Consider the following 15,890-nt stretch of genomic DNA (forward strand, 5'->3'; position numbering starts at 1 on the left):
AGCAGTTCCTGCAAGATGAAGGCATTGAAGCTGTGGACTGGCCCGCCCATTCCCCAGACCTGAATCCGATTGAGCACATCTGGGACATCATGTCTCGCTCCATCCACCAACGTCACGTTGCACCACAGACTGTCCTGGAGTTGGCAGATGCTTTAGTCCAGGTCTGGGAGGAGATCCCTCAGGAGACCATCCGCCACCTCATCAGGAGCATGCCCAGGCGTTGTAGGGAGGTGATACAGGCACGTGGAGGCCACACACAATACTGAGCCTCATTTTGACTTGTTTTAAGGACATTACATCAAAGTTGGATCAGCCTGTAGTGTTTTTCCACTTTAATTTTGTGTGTGACTCCAAATCCAGGCCTCCATTGGTTAATAAATTTGATTTCCATTGATGAATTTTGTGTGATTTTGTTGTCAGCACATTCAACTTTGTACAGAACAAAGTATTCAATGAGAATATTTCATTCATTCAGATCTAGGATGTTATTTGAGTGTTCCCTTTATTTTTTTTGAGCAGTGTATATGATATCTAGAACATTATGTGCCTCGTATAAGGTGATGGAGTTGTAGTATGGCCGCTCAAAAATTATGCTTAATAAACTAATAAAAACCACCCCCTACATTTTATCCCCTGCAATATTCTTATTTAAACAAACTGAAAGTAGGGACATGAAATTTTGCAGAATTCATGTTATGTAGATGTTTGATGTAACCAGTCCCAGGGCTTTGCTCTCTTTTTGATAGGTTAATAGATACTGGCCACATACAAGGTGGAGAAGTTGTAGGGGTTCCTGAGCTATGGAGGGACATTTGAATTTGGGCCTGTACCTTCAGACAAGATGTGAAGCATCATACCCATTTTATCATCTGAGGAAAAGATACTCCACATCTGGATAAAAGATCATCCTCTTCACAGCAAGCCTCATCTCCTGCACTGCAGTCTGAGTAGCGTTAAAGCTAGTGTCCTTAAAAAAAAAGTTTTCTCTGATAAACTGATTATAATCTTACATCGTATGAGTTTATTCACCAAGTGTCCAACAATGTTGCACAGACAGGTTCACCAGTGCCAGCAAACAGCAGCCCTTACTGACAGAAAAGTTTAGGATATCTTCAACAACTCACCTCAGTATCGCTGTTATGGGTCACTAGTGCACTTCACCGACTCATCGTCCGGTATCGGACTCCTCCAGACTAATTAAAGGTGGATGCTTCTCACCAAACGTTGATAGCTGAGGTTAACAGTGGACTCGCAGCCTTCCAAAACAGGGAAAAACTCAGACGGATCCAGATCCGGGCCAAACAGTGGCAGAAATATGCCGGCTGGCTGCAGCCGTTAAGGGAATCAGTCTAAATTTAATGTATTGAGTTTTCTTGGTTGGCTAAAACATGTTTGTCCTATAGCAGCCACCATAGCTAGAAGTATACACTTGAATTGGGAGGGGTAAGAATAGAACTTAGTTGGCTGCACTCCACTGACATCTAGTGGTGAATATTTTACACACCACCTTTAACTTGCCATGAAATAATGAACAGACCTCACCACATTATTTAACTTCTTGTCAATAGTCTAGTTACTTTTGAGGTTCGGAAAATGGATACTGGATATAAAAATAGCTACTAAACATTTAATGCAATGCTTTGATTAAAAAAAAAAAAAAATTCGAATTAAAGCATAAAGTCTCACTTCAGTCATGTTTAAAATCCACTGATGATGCACAGAGGCAAAACTACAAATATGTCATTATCCAAAAACTTATGGACCCAACTGTATAATTCATACAGCTCTCATATGGGTGCTGAGGGTGCCACCCAACTCACAGTGCCATTCCCACAGCACCCCCTCTGACCGTGGAGCAAGTGTGTCCTCAGTCTCTGCTGGACAGTCTGATCCACTCAGGTTTACACAACGATAAAAGGTTACAAAGAAAACCTGCAAGCAGCACATCAAATAAAAGGAAAAGATGATTTTCAATTTGAAGTTTAATGTTAATTCCATGCTGTGTTTCAGTAAGAATACAGATGGTACTTGTGGCTCCGGTGAGAATATCCAGTAGTACAAATCAGATTCACTTTACACATACTGAACAGAAGGAGGAGGAGAAGGAGGAAAAGGAGAAGAAGGGGATAGAGGAAACCTGAAAGAGTCAAGGGAGTAAAGATTCAGCAGGCCTCTATTTCCCAAACTGTTTTTAGATAGTGCCAATGCAAAACTGCATTACATTACAATCAAAGAGTGTTGAGCAATCCCCTCCCACGCTCACACATATGCACATTTTGTCTGTTAAAAAGCCATTACCTAACTATCTGCCATTAGCAAAAGCACTACAGCCTCGCAGCACAATACTTGGTCCAAGAGTGGACAAGGAGAGAGGTCGAAGTGATGCTCGGAGATCGGGGGGGGGGGAGAAAAATGCGTTGAAGAAGCAGGTTCGGTAACCACAAAACATGTAAAGAGGGCACTTAGTTCTTCCTAAAAGCTTTGACGCATCCCTTTAAACCTCCCATCGCTGTTGTGTTTCCTCAATGTGACAACTGACGAAGCACGGACAAGATACTGATCATAAACACACACACAGGAAAACAACAAAGTATCATCTTTAAATAAACTCTTGCACGTGTGTTACAAATACAGGCAAGTGTACTTGGCAACAGATGATAACAGCAAAGTAAAGCAAAAATAAACAGTGTAAGAGGATGTGAAACAAAGGGATACAGGCTGGCAAAAAAACAAAAAAAAACAAAAAATTAATGAAAAGAGGAAAAACCCCGGGGTGGGAAACGAGGGCGATGACGTGCATACGAGGAGAAAAAGTGAGAGACGGGTGGAAATGGAGGGAAAGGTAGAGAAAGAGTGGGCTGCAGAGTAAACCCAGCTGAAAACTGTGCCTGGGGACAGGAAATAGTGCTGGGAGGAGAGAGTTAAGAGAGGAGGAGGAAGAAGAAGTGGAGGAGGAGGAGGAGGGCTTGTCTTGGGTTGTTCGGTCTCACTGGGCCTCATCCTCCGCATCTTGCAGTGCTTCTTTGTTCTGTTCTTCACCTGAGACGGAGACAAAAACACGAACAGTCACTGGGCTGCTGCCACCGCTAACCTGAAGAGCAGCTTGAACTGAAGCAGCATGGATATCCAGACCATCCTTAATAACACTACGGGGCAGTTTGACAGTCATGGACTAAACCAAGACCATAACATTAGAATTTTTAGGCTTCATCCATCTTTGGGAAACTGGCTGTAAAAGCAGAAAATGATCAAACACTCTCATAAAAGTACTTCACAGAGCAGAATATGTACTTAGTTTTGCTAGAAGTAAGATAGCAGCACTACTTTAAAGCCCTTTCCGCTCCAAATGGAATGAATTACAGTATCAGGGTTTGGCCCGCCCTGTAACCTACTGTCACCTTAAAGGAAATTAGGAGGTGCTGAACACAGCAGGGGTTCAGGACCTGGCAGCTCAAGTGTTTCACTCACATTTGAGACTATTTTACATTTCAAGTTTTTACCCAAGTCACCACAAACGCTCTGGCCACCCTTCATGTGCACTGCTGTTGTTGTCGCTGTTACTAAAGCTATTTTTCAAGTGGATCTAACATCGTCGGACTCAAACACTTAGCGATGATGTGAGAATATAATCATGGTTTTTAGGACACTCAAGCCTAACGTTAGGCAGCATAACATTAGCTCATAACCAGCTGTTACAGTTGGTTTGTTGTCAGACATCTGGAGATGGGAGGGTCACATGTGTAATCTGATGCCACCATTGGTAATAAACATGCATGCTTATGTGCTTTTTCTTATGTTAGAGCCCTGACGTCAGTTCAGTTGAGGTGAGGAGGAAGAGGATGAGCTGGAGATGAGAGAGGAGAGGGCAGTGGCAGAGGAGGCAGATGAAGAGAAGGAGAAAAATGTTGAAAATATGAATGTACAGCTCTAAAAGGGTCGTGTATACTTTGAAACAGCTATCTGTGATATTTAAATTAAAACTAACTTATAATTGACACTCCCCACACCCACCCCACCCAGACCAATCCTCCTGTTGTTCCCACCCTCACAGGAATGCTTCAAGCACAACAGCGGTTACGAGGACACTGTCACAGTTTATGCTGGAGCTGAAGCAAAGAAGCAGCAAAACAACTGAGACAGTGAACCCAAGTGAAGTGAGAGAAAACCTATTTTTAAAGTGGCTAACAGCAGCACCTGTTACTCCAACGGCTATCAATAGCTTCACAGATAAAAAGCTGATAAGAGTCCCTTATCAATCCGCCTGTTCAATGGGTTTAAACGTGAAGGAAAGCTGCTCCCACACAGTGACAAGGCTACAGAATAAAGAACATTTAGAAATAAAAACTATCTGTATGCAAACTGACTGCTAGCTCAGTTTGCCTCCATCTTCAAGCAGTGATGGATGCAGTATGCAGGGGCATCTCTGAAGTGGGGATGGCTGACTTTAGTGCATATGCTTCTATATAAGTTCCCCTCTTTAGGAGGGGAGTATTTAAATTAATCAAAACAAACGTGATTGAGTGAGGTAACGACTGTGTTCCACTAAACATCGTACAGGTCAGTTTTTATGGTGGAGTAGTTTATCACTGCACCCTGCTGGCTATTAGAAAGAATGCAGCTTTAAGCCACTTCTGCATGTGACACAGGAACTACAGCCATCTTTCAGATACAGTGTTTTTGTTGGTTTTTTTTGTTTCAGCCATGCATTTTAACAAGGTAACATCAGTCATGTGTCGACATCTGTCATGTAATGATTTTAATCAAATTATAAATTAAACTGAAATTCAGGTGAGCTAAAAATCTGAGCTGATATATATATGATCGGCTCATAAATGCTAAAAATAACACACAAACTGCAACTTTCACCAGTGACCGTCGACGTGCAGTCCAGTGGGTTCTGTGCCTTGCAAACGAGCTGGGGAAGGGGGGGTGCCTTGTGAACCTGTGCGACTGGTTGCTTAGAAAGGTTACCATGGAGACAGCACAGCCATCCGTGTAATGAAGCGTTAAGAGGCACAAATAACAAAAGGCCTGAGAATCCATCATGATTAAAATAGCAAGCGTAACGGTGCTCATTAGCACCGCGGCTAACTGGGATGTGAGAAAGCTGCAGGACACGGAGCAGCAGCCTCACATTGCAGCTACTGCAGTTTATGTCATGTCACACTTGAGCAAGGCTGCGTTCGCCGGCTTCCAAACCCCGACTCGCTCACACATATATCTGCTGTGATGCCCCAGTGGGCAGGATTTAGTGACACCGACGTGCATTTGTGAAGGAGCAGAGTGTCCGCAAGTCCTTATGGTTAAATTAGAAGCTGAAATCATTTGTATGGTCACAGGACAAAAGTCAGCTTGTGTTTCTGTAGTTCAGATTTCATATTAAAAGGTTTACACTCACAACAAGCCCACGACTGTTCAGCCAGTGGTTAGACTGCAGGAAGGTAGGAATCACTGATAACTGACAAATTCCTGCAACAATAGTAATTTTGAAGGGAAGTTTCCAGTATTTTCTATCAATTACATACTGTCGCAACAGTGGATGCTCATATTAAACCTGGCCTCTGGTTTCACATTATGAGGGCAGTGTATGTCCGGGTGATCCCTGTGAGCTACGAGTTCAGGATTCAGACTGCTCTAAATACTGTTTCCTGCAGTTTTTTCTACTCTTGGCTCTGTATGATGTCAGAGTTCCTGAGAGGGGGTGGCCAATCAGAAGAAAGTTTGCTTAAAGGGAGAGAAACTAAAAGAGCTGGTTTAAAAAACAAACAGTATAAGATAAACACAAATTATTTTTATCATGCAAAGCCACTCTTGTAGAGTCTAAGAATAAAAATACGGAGCATATAAGTATAAAAATTAATGGAAACTAGGTGCCCACAGGTACATGGTCTTTCTAATTTAGACGTATTGTCAAATTATTTTCAAATACATCTCGTAATGTTTTAAGCACCTAAATATTTTAAGAGCATAAAGATATAAACATGAAACCAACATATTAAGTTTTTAAAATGTTTACAACTCAAATGTGAACACATTTTATTTGCTTTGATAATTAATTAAAATAAAAATAACTAGTGGAGCAGCAGCTAAGCTGGGAAGCAGAGACGGGACTTGAGCTGTTCACTGAGCAGTATTTCAGCTTTGTACCGAAGCTTTTACTGACTTGCGGACACCCTGAAGACACTGAAACACACAGTGCTGAAAAAGGTGGAAAAGTTTAGTAATACAATGAGACAAATTACAGCTCTGTAATCCTAAAAGGCTGGACTTGGTGCTGTGAGTAAGTTAGTGAGGATTGTTAGGATGGTGAGGCAAGAGTATCAACTTGAAGTGGTGGATACAAAAAGAAAAAAAAAGCCCAAGACAGGAGGAACGACTTACAAAATACATCTCTATAATGGAGAAGAGAGAAGGATAGCTGTCCTTAAGAATCTACGGGGAGAGGAGAAGTTAGAAGATTTTGTGAGTACCGAACCTGAAAAGATTGAGCGATTTTATAGAAACCACAGGAAACCTTGAGTTATTCTGTTTGCTAGATTTTTTAGTATTTCTGGCTAATTTAAAGACCATCTTTCCCCTAAAGAGGCTGTATTAAGGGCAATTGATGGCTTTTTACCCAGAAATGAAGCTGATAGAGACGATACTAAATTACAGCCTGAAAAGCAAAGCTTCTCTCACCGTCTCCCTGCACATCTGAGGTCCATAGTGTCAAGTTGTCACGTAGCAACTGCATGATAAGCGTAGAGTCCTTATAGCTTTCCTCACTCAGCGTATCCAGTTCTGCAATGGCGTTGTCAAATGCCTCCTTCGCCAACCTGTCAGCAGAGAAAACGCGAGATAACGCGGTCACTCACAGCAAACTGCACACTTTACTTCATACAGTGAAAGCACAGTTGGTATGTAAAGTGAAGCCAGAGTGGAGGTGCCCCAAACTGCATTATTTTTAATGGTCAACAAGGCGGCGACTCCTTTGGCTGTGAAGATGTCCACAGGAAAAATATCTTCTGCTCCCTTCCCCTCTTCAGCAAACACTTTCCTGATGACTGTGGACTCAAATGCTTGTTTTGGTCGAAATTATGAAGTTAATTTTTGGTCATTATCAGGTCCACCCCCGTGTCAAAAACACCAAAATGGCAAAAAATATTTTTCTTAATTCAGGAACCCATCTGAACATTTATATATGCCATCCATTCATTCATTTTCTGCTGCTTATCTGGATCCAGGTTACAAGGGCAGCAGTCTAAACCCCAGCCACCTCCTCCAGCTCTTTAGAGAGGACTCCAAAGCATTCCCAAACCAGCCAGGAGACATAACTCCAGTGCATCCTCGGCGTGCCCTGAGGTCTCCTCCCAGTCGGACATGCCTGAAACACCTCAGCAGGAGGCAGCCTGGTCAGACACCCAAACCAACCAACTGGCTGGTGCCACTGTGATATTTTTTTAAAACTGGAAAACTATTCCTTTAATGATAAGATATGCTAGTGAGAGGAGGCCAAAAAAAAAAAAAAAAGAGAGAGTCAATATGTGGTTTAATAGCCAGTTCATAATTCAATCCACACATCTATAAAATTTAAATCTGTACTTTCTGAAGTGCTCTCCCATCATTACAAGTTAGAGCTAAAGAGGTGTATTTGTAAGAACTGGCTCCAAGCTGCAGGTTTCCTGAGAGTAATTAAGCTGCAGAAATATCCAACAGCTGAAACACGCACTCCTGCTTTCTTTTCATGTGGCATTTAAACCACGACAGAACAGAGGATATTAAAAACATGTGGATGTCATTTACCAAACTGGACAAATAAGAAACTGCAGCAGCTGTCTTATTCCCTAAAAACAGGGCTGAAATTGTCCAATCTATCCCACTGGATGGCTAAAGTCCAAAACGATGCCCCCCCTTCGTGTTTTGTCCTCTCTTGAAAGTCATGAAGGTCTGAACCGCTCGTATCATCTGACTCTTCTTACTTCAGCCCTGGTACAAATGAACATTACAGAGGTCGCATCAAACCTCTGTAACCCCATCAAAGATGCCACAGGACGCCCTGCTAGCCTACATAGAAACCTGTACTTCAAAAAGAACTCGTTCACTTACCTGCAAGCACGGTCCGGTGAGTTGAGGATTTCATAATAGAAAACAGAAAAGTTAAGGGCCAGCCCCAGACGAATGGGGTGCGTTGAGGGGAGTTCGATCATGGCGATGTCACTCGCAGCTTTGTACGCTACCAAACTGTTCTCAGCTGCCTCCTTCCTGTCGTTGCCTGTGGCAAACTCTGCCAGGTACCTGTGGTAATCTCCCTTCCTGAGCGACGCAAACACAAAGGCCGAAGGACACATCAGCATTCACACTACAGGGTAAAGTTACATTTAACTAGCCAAAGTAAATCAGGGGTATCAGTTGATATTTATAATGCAGCATGGGACAAATATACAAGGAATTTTTATTTAAATGAATAAAGACCATGTTAGGTTCACAGAAATGCATTTAAAAGACCGGAGCAGCAGGATCTAGAAACTTCTTTACTGTAAACACATGCCGTTTTGTTTACAGCTTAAAGCCTGCTCAGAGATGCATCTTTCAGGGAGCAGCTAAATGACTCTGCTGTAATGGGGTTTCATTTACTCCAAAGTTTTTGATATTCCTTGAATCTATTTTTAAAATTTAAAAGTGGTACTGTGAACCACTTCATGCTCGGTGATAGAGCTTAAAAATGCACCGGATTTTTCTGACAGGTCTATTTTTAAAAAGGTACTGAAAGCAAAAAAGTAACAATAAAAAAAGTGTTTACCACATAGCCTCAGCTCCACCTCAACCTATCATGGATTATTTTAAATGGGACAAGGCTGCACTGCTCTAAATAAGGCCACAAAAATGTCAAAAATACTAAATAATTAATATCTCATCATCAACTGTGATTAAAAGTTAGACTACTTCTCTTTTTGTGCAAGATGCAACAACAAAACTGCCTCTCAAAATGAGAGGAAACCTCCTGTTAGCAAATGTTAGCGTTAAATGGCCACGCTACTCAGAAATTAACATTTGCTTCTTTAATGATCAATTTTGGCACGAGCAAGAAAACATTAAGAAGCTGATATACACACACACAACAACAACAACTTAGAATCAAGAACTCCTTCTGAACATCCCAGAGTGACCCCAACAATCACACCAGCTTACATCATGAATTCACCCTGGTAATATTAAAGTGGATATTTAACATTTTACTACTAAAGCTTTGCATGGTTCATACTGTAGTATTTAAAAAAAATAAATAAATAAAGGAAAAGGTCCTTATTCATTTTTTAACTGGATCTCAGTGCAGCCCCTCAATTCATCCACTACTTCAAATTAGCAATTTTAACTCCTCCCCCTTTAAACCAACTTTCTCCTCACTGGCTGTCTCTTGCAGACATGTGGTCTGAAAAGCAGGTGGGTGGGGCTGAGCATCATCTCAGTGAGATGACCGTACTGACTGGTCATCTCACCGATCGGTTTGGCCACTAGCAGTGTGCCATGTCTGCAAACACTCGTTAACTGCTAGCTGAGTGGTAGTAAAACTTAAGAGTGAGACCCAAAATGGAAACAGGATGTTGGTGTCTGTTTCCAGTTTGGCACTTTTCACAGTTTCTAAAGTCAGCCATGCAAACTACAGGCAATCGTGGCAGCCTGTTAGCGATCAAAGCAATCACAAGGTGGTTTTTGCCAATTGGTTCTTCCTTAGCGACCGGTGGTTACCAGGGCGTCGCTGACTAATCTCTAGGCCTGTGTGAGCGAAACTTTAGCAATCCATTTCCCAGCGACTGACAATGTAGAGTCAAATGGTCACACCAGCCTAGAGACTGGTCTGTAACCATCTGGCAACCGTGGTCATGAGTATTAATAAGGAAACGTGTAACAGGTCCCCTTTAATATTAGTGCACGTTCAAAAGATAAGTGGGTGCCTACATTTTGTAGTAGAAAACCTTAGATTCTCCCGTGGTAGCAGCTAAGATGAGATGCTTGTCCAGTACATCCAGAATGTCATTGCAGATTGATTTCAGCTCTTTCTCAACCTGCAGAACAAAGAAAAACAGACAGATGCATCTGCGAGTGAGCCGTGAGGTCAGTCACTGCAGATCAAAATCCTCCTGATAATGAAACAGGGAAAAATTCAGATTTCAAAATGATTCACGACCGGATCGTTTTTGGTGCCCCACAAGCAAAGCGCGTCGTATTTCAGATACTTCCATTAGTACACTGTGTTCTCACACATGTAGCGTGTGTGAACTTTGAACTTCCTGGCTTTCACAATAAAAGCCCCCATTATATTGCCATACTATGTGATGGCTATTTATGGCAGATTTCAGTATTAAAATCTCCTCAAATTTATTTATTTTAGTTATGAAACAGATTGCTTAATGAATAAATATTTGTTGTTTATGAAGCTTATTTTGTGATAAAACAAAGAAGAAGTGCATCAGATCTGGGTTTAAAACAGTGTCTAACCGTTTTCCTGTATTCGCGGATCATCTTTAGTTTGTCTTCGCCTCCTTTGTTTTCTTCTTTCTGTTCGAGGCTGCTGATTATCCTCCAGGAGGCTCTTCTGGCTCCGATTACGTTCTTGTACGCTACCGAGAGAAGGTTCCTCTCCTCCACCGTCAGCTCCACGTCCATGCTGGCCACCTTCTTCATCGACTCCACCATTTCTGAAAGAAGCACAGGGAAGCAAAAAGCAAACATTAGACACTATTTGATCAGAAGCCACAAGCTGAACTTCTCTCAGCCCCAACAATGGATCCACAGTGAATGAGGCCAGAGCGTTTAAGTCCAGTTTAGCAGGTGTAGTTATTTGCACCTGGTTGTTCATTGGACTGAATACAAAATTATTTGCCCCGATAATAAATGGAAGCAATCGTGGGACTACTATGCTTTTCCTTATTTTAAAGCTCACACTAAGCACTCAGAGGCTGCTTTTTTTTTTTTTTCTTCCCTAATAAGTGATTCCTAATAAACTCCACCCACCTAAGAGATGGGCTCCAACCAGATTTTCTGAAAGGTGGGGAAAGGGTGCTGCATAAAGGCCCAGTAAAAGATAAGAAATAAGAGTCATTTTGAACTGTGAATCATACAAAGCTACTCTAGTAGATGTCAAAAAGAAAAATATGGAGCTAGAAATTCACATAATAGGTGCCCTTCACATATTTTCATTACATCAGGGTTGAAATTATAAAGAGCAGGGCTAAATAACAGAAAAGACAGATATTAAGTACCAAGTCTTCCATCACAGGCATTAATGTTCAGTTTTTCTTAATTGAAAACAAGCCCATCTTCATCCAATTAGCTGAGTCCTGACAGGTTTTTGTCACATTTAGTGATTTATTAATGGAGCACCTAATGTAGACATTTATCACCCACGGACACAAAAACTGAGCCAGGACATTAAACCAGAGGTCTGAGCTCACCAATCTTCAGTACTTTAAAACATTTCATGTCTGAGTCAGTGTGAATCACAGAAACCAGAGACACGGTGAGGAAAAAAAAAACAAAATGTAACGATCTGGCACTTATCTCAGGAGCAGTTCAATGTGCTGTTTCTCCAGGGATTCATTTAAATGAGACACAATGTGAAGCCTCTAATCAGAAACAAACACTGAAAATGAACTGGTTCTGCTTCAACTTAGAATTATATATCTTTAAAAAGAACTTTCAGTCAAAGAGTAGCATATCATAATTTACATAAGAAGCATCAAGGGTGGCAGGGTGAAGAGAGAAAAAAAAAAGAAGCCATTATTGTCTTCAGTACTAGTTGACTGAAGCCACACACCCCCATTAGAAACATCTAATTTAGCTGTAATTTCTTGCCCTGTCGCCCAGCCCTGCGCTGGAGGGAAAACACAAATGCCAGTCATTCAGCTTGTGACGCCACAAACGTATCATCAGAAAAAGGCAGCAGCAGCAGCTGGTTTACAAGCCAGGAGATGAAATATGCTGTTCCATGTGTCCGCTCTACCTCAGACTACTCTCAAAGCAAATCAGTGAGCTCCGTATGCCCCCCCCCCCCTTTTCCATTTTTTGGCCACAGCGGCTTTTCTGTCAAGTGAAGACAGGAAATGGGGAAAAGGCATTTTTCAGGAGGGCAGCGGCTGGTCCCTGACCGCCTGCCTCCATCATAAAAGATGTAGCTAACCAATGAGCAAAACTAGACCAAAATTTACAAAACAGAATGTTTTATTCAGTATGACCTGAATTGAGAAAATGAGAATATAAATTCATCAGCAAAGTGTTTACAGAGGTCCGAGCAACTGCAGGTACTGCCCCCTGGTGACCATCAAAAAGAATGCAGATTTAAGGCACTTCTGTTTTGGCTTCACCTCACAGACCCAGAAGCTACGTCCATCTTTTACACCGTCTATCTAGGGTCATTCTGCAAGTGCAGATGTGGTCAATGAGAGGCCCACGCAGCAGTGGACTATCACATCTCAGAGAACTGGCACAGTAGCCCAAAAGTGGACCAGGCAAGACACCCTGACTGACCTAGAGAGAAAGCTCTTTTCCTATTATTAAATGCTACTGGTGCATGAGGCAGAGCAGGCTTGATCCCTGGCTCCTCTAGTCTGAATGTTTAAGTATCCTTGGGCAAGATACTGAACCCCGAGATGCCCCTGATGCATCCATCAGAGTGCAGTTAAAGCACTTTGGCACAAGGTGCTCGTATGAGGGCTTAAATAGAGTAGAAAAGCACTTCGCAAGTACCAAAATCCAGTATGCAGCAGCCATTATCATATTTCTCTCAGTTTGTTTAAAATGTATGACTGCCAGCTCTCTGTTCCTGTGATGTTTTATTCCTTTTGCCTTCTGTTCCTCTTCCTCACATTCTTCAGTTGGAAGCTTTTTATACGCAGCAGCAGCAGCACCCCAGAAATACAGGCCAACCTAAAAATAGCACAAACACAGACACTGGTGTGTTTGTGTATACAATGATTAACCCATAAAAATGCATGATTAAACAGAAATTTATACTGATGGCAGGGACGTTTATGCACCCATGTACAAAAAAAAAAAAAAAGTCTGACACTTAACCAAATGGCTACAATTAGCCAAACTATTCAGAAAACTTTTGATGAGAAAGAGGTTCATTTACACACACACACACACACTGAACCAGACAAATGTTGCTGAGACACCCGTGTGTGTGTGTGTGTGTGTGTGTGTGTGTGTGTGTGTGTGTGTGTGTGTGTGTGTGTGTGTGTGTGTGTGCGCGCAGAGTGGACAGTTTAACAAATCAGAGGTGTTTCCACACAACTCCGGATATTTTCTTAAGCTACCCCTTCACACGGGAAGCACACAGCAGGAGGCAGCCCACTTCACACTGGGGCTCTATGGTATACTGGTCCTAACTTCACCCATGACACAAATACTGATAAACTGGAGGACAGCCAAAGTGCCAGCTGTGGTTTTCATAACACTGGTCACGGAGAGCCCCCTTCTTACTCACGGTTTTAATCATATAATGCAAGAATTAACAGTCAATAATCCCTCACTAATTCTCTTACACAGGGTAAACATCATGACACACCATAAGCTGAAGTGTAAACTAGGGCATGCTGGGTAATGCTAACATACAATCTGCTGGAAGGGGCTCCATCAGGTGGATGAACTTTGGAGAAGAGAGCAGACGCACTCCAAAATAAATAAGGGGAGCTCTGTCTGCTGTTTATTATTAAAAATGAGACTCGTTTCACTTCTATTCTGATTACACCGCATCAATTTCCACTTTGGGCAGGACTGAAGGCAGCTCCGCCCAAACTCAGTGACAGGAAACCACAGATGATATAAAACATGGACGTAGCTCCTGGGTTGAAAAAAAAAAATTGAAGGCAACGAGGAAGGGTCTTAAACCTGCCTTCTATCTGGTGATAGCTGTGGCTGCAAAAAGACTTCCAGTCCTTTAGAAGTCTACAGGAATATGGCTTTAAGAGCACTTTCCCTCTGAGTTTATGGGCTCAGTCACTCACAGTAAGTCCATCAATCCATTCTCTTCCGCTTATCCTGTTCAGGGTCAGGGGGGCTGGAGCCTATCCCAGCTGACATAAAATAAATAAAAAGGTCATATTTTGAAAACCTTGGTCAAACTACATTTCAAAAAGGAGGTTTATCCATTTTATGCTCACTGGCTAACAACTTGCCAGCAGTTTCCCTGTCAGAGCCGCCCCTCGTCCTCATGTGGTGAACGGGTTTATCAAACCTGGACTTCAGAAACCTGTGGTTAACTTTATACAGTACTCAAGGACAGGTGTTTTTACCTGGAAACTGATATTTTGAGTCACAAAATGAGGTTTACACACGAGCAATAACAAACCAATGTTGACTTTATTTTAAAACAGTGGCAAACAAAAAAGCAGCACAACATACAGCCTGCTAAGGACCCCCTCTCTCTATACCTGTGCCAATGTTTTTATTAACAGAGCATATGGTTATTTACTGTTCTGAAAGACTTCTATTTTATGACAATGAAACTGATAAATGTAGGGATTAGGAGTATAATGGATGTGGGGGGTTTTGGGGGTTATTTTTTGCAGAAACAGGAATTTAACAAAGACAAACAAAGGCAGGCCATACTAATAAGGCTTCTTTGTACATTTAAATTAAAACAGAAAATAGCTTAAGATTACTGAAATTCAGGTACTGGCACACCTGGACTTCTGATGAAGACTGCAGTTTAGGTGCATAACTAACATTTAATAGCGGCCAAGCTGAATACCACCTTGTAGGCCTTGGAGTTTGTCAACTACAGCGCCAACTGAGACCACTCAGGAGCTCTTAAAAAGTAGGTCCGCAGTAAAATTCCTCTAACGTGATTTAAAGAGCTTAATTACATGCAAGTTTTCCATTAGCCTCACTGCCACACGGTCTCCTTTAAGCGCTTGATGGGAACGATATGTTAGCAGTAACTGGGGCCATTTTCTGTGGGTTTTCCTCTCTTTATTGATCAGCTTCAGTGGAGCTGCGGGTCATATTTGCCGGGGTGTGGGCGCTCGACGTGGTTTTTCTGAATGGAGTTTGGCGTGACGGGGCTGAAGAAAGGCTAGCCAGCTAGTTAGCCGTTAGAATAGCTTGCTATCTGAGAAGAGAAGCTCAGCTCCGCGTTAACTAACACAAATGTCCGCTGGCAGTAGGGCACACCGCGGGGCACGCTTCCCAGCACGTTGGCTGCGCCTTTCCCGTGAGCTGAAAATTACATTTAACCGTATGCTGTTTCATTCGGCTGGGGAAACCTCCGCCATTTTGTCTCGTTTCACCCAACAAATCCATGTGAACTGCTTCACCTGCGTCTCCAAACCCCCTGCGCAGGGAGACAGAGGGGGAAAGAGGGGCCAGGCGGTCCGCAGCCACCGATATCTGTCCGCAGCCTTACCGTCATATCTTTCCGCTTGTTCGGCGAGTTTAGCCTGGTATACTAAGTTCTCTCTGTCCGCCATGGTGCTCGGATACTGAGGCTTTTCGGTGCGTCCCGGTGGAAAGGGAGTATATCGGCTGCTCTGCGATTTCTGGTGGTGGATCAGCAACAGCACTGTCGCTCCGCTGAGCCGAAGAGCCACCGGTAACACTGGCGTAAAGATGGCGTCGCTGCTCCATCCGGGAAATCCACGCAGCGGATTCATCCACGCCTACACCCCCGAGCTGAGTCAAGAAAATACGTTTAAAAATAAAATAAATGCAAAATAAAGGTAATGTTTTTAAAAAGAAAAACATAACATTTAAAAAGCCCCCCAAATCAAATTAAATTATAAAATTTTAATAAACTAAACGAAATGGGAATTAAATTAAATTCACTCAACTATGGGTAATCTGGAATCACCAATTAACCTAACCCCACTAACTGCATGTCTTTGGACTGTGGGAGGAAACCGGAGTACCCG

The 15,890-nt window shown here is 42.4% G+C and overlaps 1 protein-coding gene across 2 annotated transcripts; it reads right to left on the minus strand.

Annotated features, from left to right (window-relative positions):
• Positions 1 to 1,964: 1,964 nt before the first annotated feature.
• LOC115791701 (14-3-3 protein epsilon) lies at positions 1,965 to 15,604 on the minus strand. 2 transcript variants are annotated; one of them, XM_030745908.1, is made up of 7 exons: positions 15,386 to 15,604; positions 10,477 to 10,676; positions 9,937 to 10,043; positions 8,086 to 8,292; positions 6,679 to 6,815; positions 6,382 to 6,432; positions 1,965 to 3,039 (listed from the first exon to the last, which is right to left on the minus strand). In XM_030745908.1, the coding sequence occupies exons 1-6, from the start codon at positions 15,447 to 15,449 to the stop codon at positions 6,425 to 6,427; spliced, it is 723 nt and encodes a 240-aa protein (XP_030601768.1). In that variant the 5' UTR covers positions 15,450 to 15,604; the 3' UTR covers positions 1,965 to 3,039; positions 6,382 to 6,424. The 2 variants fall into 2 exon arrangements, with proteins under 2 accessions (XP_030601768.1, XP_030601767.1); XM_030745907.1 differs by lacking the exon at positions 6,382 to 6,432 and having other exon boundaries at positions 15,386 to 15,601.
• Between the last annotated feature and the right edge of the window lie 286 nt (positions 15,605 to 15,890).

Source organism: Archocentrus centrarchus, chromosome 14 (assembly GCF_007364275.1).
Source record: "Archocentrus centrarchus isolate MPI-CPG fArcCen1 chromosome 14, fArcCen1, whole genome shotgun sequence".
In the NCBI taxonomy this organism is placed as follows: domain Eukaryota; kingdom Metazoa; phylum Chordata; class Actinopteri; order Cichliformes; family Cichlidae; genus Archocentrus; species Archocentrus centrarchus.

Coding starts and splice junctions, on each gene's coding strand:
- LOC115791701 (XM_030745907.1), bottom strand. CDS start 15,449: ATGGCGGACAGAGAGAACTTAGTATACCAGGCTAAACTCGCCGAACAA. Junction 10,677..15,385: donor ACAAGCGGAAAGATATGACG/GTAAGGCTGCGG, acceptor TGCTTCTTTCAG/AAATGGTGGAGTCGATGAAG. Junction 6,816..8,085: donor TCACCGGACCGTGCTTGCAG/GTAAGTGAACGA, acceptor CTCTGCTGACAG/GTTGGCGAAGGAGGCATTTG.